Source organism: Dendrobates tinctorius, unplaced genomic scaffold, assembly GCF_039654945.1.
Source record: "Dendrobates tinctorius isolate UK_male_01 unplaced genomic scaffold, ASM3965494v1 ptg000308l, whole genome shotgun sequence".
NCBI classification, from domain to species: domain Eukaryota; kingdom Metazoa; phylum Chordata; class Amphibia; order Anura; family Dendrobatidae; genus Dendrobates; species Dendrobates tinctorius.
This window is the reverse complement of record NW_027361975.1, coordinates 217,962-230,356: the sequence shown is the minus strand read 5'-3', so window position 1 is coordinate 230,356 and position 12,395 is coordinate 217,962. Positions and strand designations below refer to the sequence as shown.

Below are 12,395 nucleotides of genomic sequence, written 5' to 3'. Positions count from 1 at the left end.
TGGTAGACACCCTCCTTTTTGATACTGATGACCTTGAAGAGGATAGTTCATCAATATCTTAAGTCTGGAAACCCCTTTAGGTAATGAACAGGCACAGAAAGGTGTGATGCTTGCAGAAGGCCTGATAAAACTTTTACATTGTGGGGTTATTACCCGACACACACTGATCCAATCATTATCCATGCACCTCGCTCACCTCTCCAGTCAGCAGATGAATGATCTTGTTGGTGAGTTCTAGGATCTTTTGTTCATTGATTCTTTCATTCATCAGTGCATGAGGTGGAAGCTTCATTATAGGGACCTGGCTGCTGCTCCATCCCTCATCCTCATCAGATATCGTCTTTACTACAAGGTAATCCTTTGCAAGGGGAGACACATTGATTTACCATAAGTTTACAAAGGTTTCTGTTTCCTGGTCATATTTCTTTCATTTAATGCAAGAAAAAGAGAAAAAGGATAATACCATTCAACACCTCAGAAATTCTAAAAATGTGTTACAGCAAATATTATATACAAATTATTAAAAGAGTTAACCTATGTCTAAAAGCTTACTCAGTTGGTATTTGTTTTTTTTTACATTTTTCTGTAAAAAAAAAAAAAAGAGCAAATTAAAAAGAAAAAAAACAAGAATTAAGCAAATCCTGCAACAACATGACTGAGAAAACGCTATTTCTGAACAAACCATCACATTGTCTAAAGTTACCCAGCATTCCCATGTTCCTGAAAAGCAAACTTTGGCTAGAAGGGCACAGGATATTCACTTATAAAAGTAACAGAGCTGGAGCTCTCAGATTATGTTTTTTGTGTCAATAGTGATGTTTAAGGTTTTGTTATTTTTTACCATTTTGCATGCAATTTTTTTTTTTATTTCAATGCAGGTTGGGAATAAAAACAGCATCTTTGGTATTTCGGCTTTAGTTGTTTCTATATTCTTTTTTTGTGTCGTTCCCTACGAGGGTTATAAACCATTAGTTATATACTACAGATAGTTACAGTTGTGATAATATGTGTTGTTTCTTTTTTCATCAAATTGTTTATTGGTTTTATCAATTTTTTAACCATTTCCCGACATTTGAAGTATGTATGTATGTATATATATATATATATATATATATATATATATATATATATATATATATATATATATATATATATATATATATATATATATATACACAGTCATGGCCAAAAGTATTGACACCCCTGCAATTCTGTCAGATAATACTCAGTTTCTTCCTGAAAATGATTGCAAACACAAATTCTTTGGTATTATTATCTTCATTTAATTTGTCTTAAATGAAAAAACACAAAAAGAATTGTCCTAAAGCCAAATTGGATATAATTCCACACCAAACATAACAAAGAGGGTGGACAAAAGTATTGGCACTGTTCGAAAAATCATGTGATGCTTCTCTAATTTGTGTAATTAACAGCACCTGTAACTTACCTGTGGCACCTAACAGGTGTTGGCAATAACTAAATCACACTTGCAGCCAGTTGACATGGATTAAAGTTGACTCAACCTCTGTCCTGTGTCCTTGTGTGTACCACATTGAGCATGGAGAAAAGAAAGAAGACCAAAGAACTGTCTGAGGACTTGAGAAACCAAATTGTGAGGAAGCATGAGCAATATCAAGGCTACACGTCCATCTCCAAAGACCAGAATGTTCCTGTGTCTACCGTGCGCAGTGTCATCAAGAAGTTTAAAGCCCATGGCACTGTGGCTAACCTCTCTAGATGTGGCCGGAAAAGAAAAATTGACAAGAGATTTCAATGCAAGATTGTGCTGATGTTGGATAAAGAACCTCCACTAACATCCAAACAAGTTCAAGCTGCCCTGCAGTCCGAGGGTACAACGGTGTCAACCCGTACTATCCGTCGGCATCTGAATGAAAAGGGACTGTATGGTAGGAGACCCAGGAAGACTCCACTTCTTACCCCGAGACATAAAAAAGCCAGGCTGGAGTTTGCCAAAACTTACCTGAAAAAGCCTAAAACATTTTGGAAGAATGTTCTCTGGTCAGATGAGACAAAAGTAGAGCTTTTAGGGCAAAAGCATCAACATAGAGTTTACAGGAGAAAAAAGAGGCATTCAAAGAAAAGTACACGGTCCCTACAGTCAAACATGGCGGAGGTTCCCTGATGTTTTGGGGTTGCTTTGCTGCCTCTGGCACTGGACTGCTTGACCGTGTGCTTGACATTATGAAGTCAGAAGACTACCAACAAATTTTGCAGCATAATATAGGGCCCAGTGTAAGAAAGCTGGGTCTACCTCAGAGGTCATGGGTCTTCCAGCAGGACAATAACCCAAAACACACTTCAAAAAGCAATAAAAAATGGTTTGAGAGAAAGCACTGGAGACTTCTAAGGTGGCCAGCAATGAGTCCAGACCTGAATCCCATAGAACACCTGTGGAGAGATCTAAAAATGGCAGTTTGGAGAAGGCACCCTTCAAATATCAGGGACCTGGAGTAGTTTGCCAAAGAAGAATGGTCTAAAATTCCAGCAGAGCATTGTAAGAAACTCATTGATGGTTACCGGAAGCAGTTGGTCGCAGTTATTTTGGCTAAAGGTTGTGCAACCAAGTATTAGGCTGAGGGTGCCAATACTTTTGTCCGGCCCATTTTTGGAGTTTTGTGTGAAATGATCAATGTTTTGCTTTTTGCTTCACTCTCTTTTGTGTTTTTTCATTTAAGACAAATTAAATGAAGATAATAACACCAAAGAATTTGTGTTTGCAATCATTTTCAGGAAGAAAATTAATATTATCTGACAGAATTGCAGGGGTGTCAATACTTTTGGCCATGACTGTATATATATATATATATAAAAACACACACACACACACACATCATGGTTGGGAAGGACTTCCTGACCAATGAGTTATATACGTCATAGTGATCACCCGCACACAGGAGCTGTGCGCGGACCATCACCCCCAGGTGTTCAGCCAACATCACAGCTGACACACAGTTCTCACTGCCCATTAAACTGCTCTCCTGGCAGTTTAACCCCCTAAATGTTGCGATCGATAGCAGTATTTAGAAAGCAGGTAGATTGAGGGGGCTCCCTCCCTTTGCCTTCCAAATGGCACCCTTGCAACGTCATTGCGAAGGTCCGATCGTTGCCATCGTCAAGACGATATCCCATCCAGGTCACCAAGCTACGGTAAAACCCTTAGAACATGTGCCGAGCATGGTCTGAGGTGCTTGTGTCAGTGCACAACTGCTGGTGCATTGCAATGCTTTATACCATAGATCAGACTGCTGTAAGTGTAAGTCCTATAGAACGTCAAAGTAAAAAAAAAAAAAAAAAATTGTACCCATAAATTACTTTTAACAAAACAAAAAAAAAGTACACATTTTGTATCGCCACGTCTGGAACAGAAAATGGAATAAAACGCATACAAAAAAGGAACGTAAATAAAAACGTTATAGCTGAAAACATCATCTTGTCCCGCAAAACACAAGCTGCCATACAGCTCCAGCTGCTGAAATTTTTTTTAAAATTATAGCTCAGAATGAAGCAATAAAAAATTTTTTTTGATATAAAATAGTTTGTCTAAAAGTGCCAAAACATAAAAAAAATTATATACATGAGGTATTGCTGTAATCGTACTGACACGTAGCATCTTCATTTTTCGTGATCTGGGGTCGGGTGAGGGCTTATTTTTTTCCGTGCCGGGCTGACGTTTTTAATGATACCACTTTTGTGCAGATACATTCTTTTGATCGCCCGTTATTGCATTTTAATGCAATATCGCGGCGACCAAAAAAACGTAACTCTGGCGTTTTACATTTTTTTCTCATTACATGGTTTAGCGATTGGGTTAATGCTTTTTTTATTGATAGATTGGGCGATTTTGGACTCGGCGATACCTAATATGTGTATGCGTGATGTTTTCTTCTGCTCCCGCCGTCTACTAACCTCCCTAAATCTGACATTTCCCTCTCCGTGGGCGGCACCATAATAACACCCCGGCAGCAGGCACGATGTCTGGGTGTTATGTTTGACCCCAATCTCTCCCTCACATCCCATATACAATCTCTTGCACGCTCTTGCTGCTTACACCTAAAGAACATCTCTAGAATCTGCCCTTTTCTCACCACTGAAACAACTAAAACCCTCACTGTAGCATTGATCCACTCCCACCTGGATTAATGCAACGCTCCCCCCCCGTTACTCAACTATCCCCTCTCCAGTCCATCCTAAATGCAGCAGCCAGGGTCATCCATCTGGCTAATCGGTACTCGGACGCATCCTCTCTTTGCCAGTCCTTACATTGGCTGCCTATTCATTATAGGATCCAATTCAAAGTACTTGTTCTCACCCACAAAGCTCTCCACAGTGCAGCACCCCCTACATCTCCTCCCTCATTTCTGTCTAGCGGCCTAACCGACTGCTGCGCTCTGCAAACGACTTTCGACTAACCTCTGCACTAATCTGCACCTCCCACTCCCGACTCCAAAACTTCTCCCGCGCTGCGCCAATCCTTTGGAATGCTCTACTCCAAGAAATTAGGACTATCCACAATTTGCATAGTTTCAGGCGTTCCCTCAAAACACATTTGTTCAGAGCGGCCTATCACGTTCACTAATCAAGTCATTCTGTGTGTAAGTGCGTGTGTAGCCTATTCACTATCTCCACCCTTTCCTCAAGATGGCTGGACCGTCATTGTTAATACACCATTGTTAATACACACCAGTACTTTGTATCTCCCCCACCTCATTGTAGATTGTAAGCTCTCACGAGCAGGGTCGTCTTATTTTGATTTAATTATTGTATTGTTAACGTTGTTACTTATGACTTGTGTTTTGAAACTGTTAAACTGTAAAGCGCTGCGGAATATGTTGGCGCTACATAAAGATTTTTTTTTTTTTTTTAATTGGGGCGAAAGGGGGGTGATTTGAACTTTTAGGTTTTTTTTATTTATTTATTTTTTACTTTTGGCATGCTTCAATAGCGTCCATAGGAGGCTAGAAGCATGCACAACTTGATCGGCTCTGCTACATATGGGCGATGAGCCCATAAGTAGCAGATTTACTGCATTGCTTTGAGCGCCGGCTACCGGGCGGCGCACAAAGCAATGTGCCTGCAACAACCATAGAGGTCTCTATGAGACCTCTGGTTGTCAAGGCAATGCATCGCTGACGCCGATCACGTGAAAGGGGTCGGCGATGAGCGGCTGGAAGCGGTAGTTAAATGCTCGTTGTCAGCACTTGACAGCGGGATTTAACTAGTTAATAGGCAAGGGCGGATGGCGATTCCGCCCGCGCCTATTGCGGGCACATGTCAGCTGTTCATAACAGCTGACATGTCGAAGCTTTGAAGTGGGCTCACCGCCGGAGCCCATCTCAAAGCAGGGGAGTCTAACTGCTGACATACTATTCCGTCAGCAGTCAGAAAGGGGTTAAATGAACTGAGAGGTGTAGCTTGTAAAATGGGTCACTTTTGGGGGAGGGGGGTGTTCTGCTGTTCTGGGATCTCATGGGCTCTCTCGGTAGGTCACTGCACCTGTAAACAATAACAGTGAAATCTTCACCAAATTATGGTGCTCCTTCCCTTCTGAGTTTTGCACTGTGCCTCAAAAGTAGTTTCCAATTACATGTAGGGTATTGGCGCACGCAGGAGAAATTGCACAACAAACTGAAAGTTTTTTTTTTTTTCTTATAAGCCCTTACAAATACAAGTGCCACTCACAAAATTCGAATATCAAAAAAGTTAATTTATTTCAGTTCTTCAATACAAAAAGTGAAACTCACATATTATATAGAGTCATTACAGAGTGATCTATTTCAAGTGTTTATTTCTGTTAGTGTTGATGATTATGGCTTACAGCCAATGAAAACCCAAAAGTCATTATCTCAGTAAATTAGAATACCTTATAACACCAGCTTGAAAAATGACTTTTAAATCTGAAATGTTGGCCTACTGAAATGTATGTTCAGTAAATGCACTCAATACTTGGCCGTGGCTCCTTTTGCAGCAATTTCTGCATCAATCCAGTGTGGAAATTTCTATCTCCAAAAAGCTTGTCGGCAGAGGGAAGCATGAAGTGCTCTAAAGATTCCTCAAGCAGCTTGGGTTGTGTACCTCTCCACTCCTTCCTCCAGACTCTGGGACCTCGATTTCCAAATGAAATGCAAAATTTACTTTTATCTCAAAACAACACCTTGGACCAGTTAGCATCAGTCCATTTCCATTTCTCCTTAATCCAGGTAAGACACTTCTGGTGTTGTCTATTGGTCATGAGTGGCTTGACACAAGGAATACGACGCTTGTAGCCCATGTCCTCGATACCTCGGTGTGTGTTGGCTCTTGAAGCAATGACTTCCCCAAATTTTTGAAAGGATTGTTAAGAAAAGGCCATTCAAGGCTGTGGTCATCCTGGTTGCTTGTGCACCTTTTTTCTACCACACTTTTTTCTTCCACTTAACTTTCAAACTTTTCCAATTTGCTTGGATACAGCAATGACCTTTCGTGGCTTACCCTCCTTGTGGAGTGTGTCAATAACCGCCTTCTGGCCTACTAAAACAGACTAAGGGACCTTTTTAAACACTTTAAAACCTTTGCAGGTGCTTTTTGTTCATTAATCTAATTTACTGAGATAATGACTTTTTGGCTTTCATTGGCTATAAGCCATAGCCATCAACATTAACAGAAATGAACACTTGAAACAGAGCAATCTGCTTGTAATGACTCTACAGAATACATCACTTTCACTTTTTGTATTGAAGAACTGAAATAAATTAACTTTTTGATGATATTCTAATTTTGTGAGAAGCACTTGTATTTAAAATTTGAGGCTACAACAATATTTTAACAAGGTAAAAATGTAATTATTCTTTCTTCACCACCTAATGGTATAAATTTCTTTGAGGCACATGTGATGTCAACATGTTCACTGCACCCCTAGAATAATTCATTGAGAGGTGTAATTTGTAAAATGACATCACTTATGAGGGGTTTCTGCTGTTCTGGCATGTCAGGGACTCTGCCAATGTGACATGGAACCCTCAAAAATTTGGAGCTAAGATAGCATTTTTTGGGGAAAAATTTGATTTTTTTTAGTTTTTTATTTCAACGTTATAAACTTATGTGAAGCACCTGAGGATTCAAGGTGCTCACCATACATCTAGGTACATTCCTTGGGGGTCGAGTTTCCAAAATGGGGTCAGTTGTGGGGGGTTTCCACTGTTTAGGTACATCAGGGGCTCTCCAAACGATAAATGGCATCTGCTAAGGATTCCAGCAAATTTTGCGTTCAAAAAATCAAATGTCACGCCTTCCCTTTCCAGCCCTGCTGTTCGCCCAAACAGTAGTTGTCCCTCACATATGAGATATCAGCATACTCTGGAGAAATTGCTCAACAAATTGTATGATGCATTTTTCCTGTGACGCACTTGAAGGGTTAATAAACTTCTTGAATGTGGTTTTGAACACCTTGAGGGGTGCAATTTTTAGAATGGTGTCACTTTTGGGTATCTTCTATCACATAGACCACTCAAAGGGTATTTTCTGCAATATAGGGCACTCAAAGTCACTTCAAATGGGATGTGGTCTCTAAAAAAAAGTGGTTTTGTAAATTTTGCTGGAAAAATGAGAAATCGCTGTTCAACTTTTAACCCTTCTAACTTCCTAACAAAAAAAAAAAATGTTTCAAAAATTGTACTGATGTAAAGTAGACATGTGGGAAATGTTATTTATTAACTATTTTGCGTGACATAACTCTGGTTTTAGGGTATAAAAATTAAATTCATGAAATACAATATGTAATAAGAAAAAAATACACATTCGTTATCACTGCGTACAGAGAAATGTCTAATCAAAATATAAAAACAATTAAACCATTCGGTAAATGGTGTAACGAGAAAAATCAAGAAACACCAGAATTACATTCTTTTTGGCCACCACAAAATTGCAATAATATGCAATAAAAGGCAATCATATCATCGTATCTACCCCAAAATTGTATTAATAAAACATCAGCTCAGTGCTCAAAAAAAAATAAGCCATCAACCAGCCCCAGATCGCAAAAAAATAAAGACGATGTTTAGTACCTGCGTACATGTACACATATCATAACGAGAGATCAGTTTTACCATATAGTAAACATGAGAAATAAAAAAACAATTGTGGAATTGCACTTTTTTTTTAGCAATTTCACCGCACTTGGAATTTTTTCCCATTTTCCATGACACTACATGGTAAAAATCAAAGGTGTAATTCAAAAGTACAACTTTTCCCACAAAAAAACAAGCCCTCATATGGTTATATTGACTGAAAAAAATCAAAAATAGTTAAGACTCTGGGAAGAAGGGGAGCATAAAAACACAAGCGCAAGTACGAAAAATTGCAAACGTCATGAAGGAAAACAAAATAAGAGAGGGAGGGGATGCACTGTCGTTTCTTTTGTAACATTCTTTTACATTTTGTATTATTTTTGCAAATCCTTCTGCAAAACTATCCAGGTAGAATTGATGGTTAGGTACAAGTTGCATATTCTAAAGAACCTTTTAATTGATTGGAAATAAAAGTGAAGCAATTTAACATGTGATATTTTCCCCATAAATTTCTCACCTCTCCGGTCAGCAGGTAGATAATTTCTAGAGTGAGGTTTAGTATCCTCTCAGCCATGTGTTTTCTGTTCTTGTCCATCTTTGGTGGCCCTACCAGGTGAAAGGAAAAACAAATCTTACTAACTCAGAATGGTTTACAAGTCTAAGTATCTCATTGGCAATTTTAAAGGAATAACACTTCGGGTTATCAAAGGGCCTTTCATACACAAGACAACCATCCAAAACAGAGAATAGAATAATGAAGGCATTCTTTATGCAGGATAAACATGTACACTCTAGTAGCAACCATGTCATACAGTGCCTTGCGAAAGTATTCGGCCCTCTGGAACTTTTCAACCTTTTCCCACATATCATGCTTCAAACATAAAGATACCAAATGTAAATTTTTGGTGAAGAATCACAACTAGTGGGACACAATTGTGAAGTTGAACGAAATTTATTGGTTGTTTTAAATTTTTGTGGAAAGTCAAAAACTGAAAAGTGGGGCGTGCAATATTATTCGGCCCCTTTACTTTCAGTGCAACAAACTCACTCCAGAAGTTCATTGTGGATCTCTGAATGATCCAATGTTGTCCTAAGTGACAAATGATGATAAATATAATCCACCTGTGTGTAATCAAGTCTCTGTATAAATGCACCTGCTCTGTGATAGTTTCAGGGTTCTGTTTGAAGGACAGAGAGCATCATGAAGACCAAGAACACAACAGGCAGGTCCGTGATACTGTTGTGGAGAAGTTTAAAGCCGGATTTGGATACAAAACGATTTCCAAAACTTTAAACATCCCAAGGAGCACTGTGCAAGCAATCATATTGAAATGGAAGGAGTATCATACCACTGCAAATCTACCAAGGCCCGACTATCCCTCTAAACTTTCATCAAACAAGGAGAAGACTGATCAGAGATGCAGCCAAGAGGCCCACGATCACTCTGGATGAACTACAGAGATCTACAGCTAAGGTGGGACAGTCTGTCCATAGGACAACAATCAGTCGTACACTGCACAAATCTGTGGAAGAAGGTGCTCTGGTCAGATGAAACCAAAATCGAACTTTTTGGCAACAATGCCAAACGATATGTTCGGCGTAAAGGCAAAACAGCTCATCACCCTGAACACAAAAGACTAAATGGAGGAAAGAGGCTGGGAACTCCCAAAAGAGTGAAAGCAGACGTTAAGAATAAGCTTGCAGAACTAAGTTGTTTTCTGATCTTTTCAGTCTAAATGAGAAGTACTGGGGTCTTTCTGAGGTGGTCTGTGACTGTTCTGCATAGGATATCATAAGACAGGATTCAAGCTGGTGAGGAAAGATGTAAGCAAAAGGTGAAGTTACAGGAGCAGCAGAGGATGAAAGATACAGGCTAGTGACAGGAGGAGCAGCAGCATAAGGGAGATATGCGTAACAGGCAGGCTAGTGACAGGAGGAACAGCATAAGGGAGATGTGTGTAACAACAGGCAGGCTAGTGACAGGAGGAGCAGCAGCATAAGGGAGATGTGTGTAACAGGCAGGCTTGTGACAGGAGGAGCATCATAAGGGAGATGTGTGTAACAAAATGCAGACTAGTGGCAGAAGGAGCAGCACCATAATTGACCCATTAGGACCGTTATCCCCAAGGCGGCCAGGGTGGTAGTCATGGCAACTGGCATTACGGTTCCAACACCCTGATGCCTCACAGATGAAACAAGTCCATTCATGGGTGGACTCACTTCCGGCTGCTGCATCCGTTTCTACATATTCTGCTGTAAGGGCTGAGGCTTCTTCTTCGGCCATACCCATTTCGGTTGGGCACCAGTCACAATGGGGCGTGGCCTCAGCTCAGGCTACTGCTTCTTCCACTGACCGTCTTCTTCTTGTGAGTGTTCGGCGCCATCTTAAAGTCACTGTCAATTACCATCTTTAATTTTCTCACAGCTGTCATTTTCAAGACTTCTCAGTTCTTTATACATAAAGGATCGGCATTCTGCCGACTACGCCAATTCTGTAAGGCGGCCAGGGTGGTAGTCGTGGCAACTGGCATTACGGTTCCCACACCCTGACGCCTCACAGATGAAACAAGTCCTCTTTGTGGTGTGTGTTACAAAACACTTACTGTCACTGCCAGATTCTTCTCAGTTCCCATCACTCCGGCTGAATAGAATATGTCAGAGTCACAAGTCTTCTCAAACAACAAGATTTTACTGGGCAACAGTATTTTCAACTCATAGATAGCACTTTTCACACAGAGTTTCACATCCAGCGATTTTCCCTGACATCTAGACAGACCTTGTTCTTTTACCAGTAGCTTCTCCTACCCTGCAATCCCGGCCGTATTTTTATGGACAATACTGTCTCTCCTGTTCCTTCCTGTCATCAGCTCTTTATCAGCCCTTTGTTTGGCTCCAATGGGAAGGTGCCAGGAATGCTTTCACTGCGGCTCCTGCCCTGGTCTTAAACCCCGGATCCTGCTTAGGGACGATTTTTCTAGCTGGTACCCATCAACACCGTCCTCAGCTTGGGGCACCTTACTCATACCTCAGTTTTATCCCCACAGCCTCAGTCCTGTCACTGCTCACACGTCCTGACCATGGGCAAGCCTCCCGGGCTTCTGACAGAACCAGGAAGTATCCTGACTAAAAAGTACTCTGCTCTGTCCTGCCCCTCCCACTAATGCTGTGTATGCAATCTCCAATATCTATAAGCTTCTATTAGAAAGTGATCTGGATATGCTTCCCCCTTTTTGTAAGGCATGGGAAAGGGAGCTCCATCAAACCTTTACAAGAGAACAATGGTATAAATGTTTCAATCTCTCTTATAAATCTAATATAGCCACTAAAGCTCAGGAAACTAGTTACAAAATAGTATCTATATGGTATCGTGTTCCTTCAATCTTACATAAATGGTTCCTTGGAGTATCCAACTTGTGCTGGCAATGTGGAGCCCATGTGGGTTTGAAGTTGCATATATTGTGGAAGTGCCCGGCCTTGGCGGCCTTCTGGGAAGGTGTTCTTCTTAAAGCAATTAAAGAAATGACGGGGGTGTCAATCCCTAAGGGTGTGTGCACAGACTCCGGATTCTGCTGCGGTTCCGCAGCGGATTTGGCCCTGCGGATCCGCAGCAGTATCTGCTGCGGTGTACAGTACCATTATTACCTATGGGAAATGGAAACCGCTGTGCAGATGCTGCGGAATTTTCTAAACCGCAGAAAGAATTGACATGTCAATTCTCTCTGCGGATTCCGCAGCGGTTTACCATCTCCTCCATTGTGGAGATGGTAAAACAGCAGGTCAAAACCGCAGGATAATCCGCAGGTCTTTTGACCTGCCGATTTATCTGTGGATTTTGATCCTCAGCGTGTGCACACTACCTAAAAGCCCAGAAGCAATTCTACTATTTATGTTTCCCATGCCTAAAAATGCTTTTAAGAAATCATTATGGAGGCACCTTCTTCAGGCTAAGGTTGGTAACAGTTGAAGTCCTTAGACCCGCCTTCACTAGAGGAATTGTTTGGGGAGGAGACTAGAGTTCACAGGATGGAATCCCTGACACAAGAGGCAGCTGACAAAGTGGCCGCAAAATGGTTTCTTTGGGAATCCTTCTTATCCTCATCGATGTACCAAAATATGCTAAGATAAATGCTATCTTACCCTTTTTCGATATTTAATATGCCGGTATAAGTTCATGCTCTGTCTGCCTTCGTGATTTGTCCTCATGGTCCCTGTAAACATTACTTCTCTTTTCTCTTCTCCTTCTTGTTATTTATTTTAACAGGTTGTCAATTGTCTTTTGCAAACTACTGTTGATACCGTTTGGAGTTGTTTGTTTTCATGTTACTACACAGT

General features: G+C 40.7%; 1 protein-coding gene across 1 annotated transcript in view; it reads right to left on the bottom strand.

Annotated features, from left to right (window-relative positions):
* Positions 1-12,395, bottom strand: part of LOC141073596 (uncharacterized) — a 99,707-nt gene that overhangs the window by 42,906 nt on the left and 44,406 nt on the right. Inside the window, exons 2-3 of the mRNA XM_073560883.1 lie at positions 8,581-8,669; positions 197-358 (exon numbers count right to left, since the gene is read on the bottom strand). Coding sequence (XP_073416984.1) covers positions 197-358; positions 8,581-8,669 — 251 coding nt within the window. The remainder of the gene's footprint in view (positions 1-196; positions 359-8,580; positions 8,670-12,395) is intronic.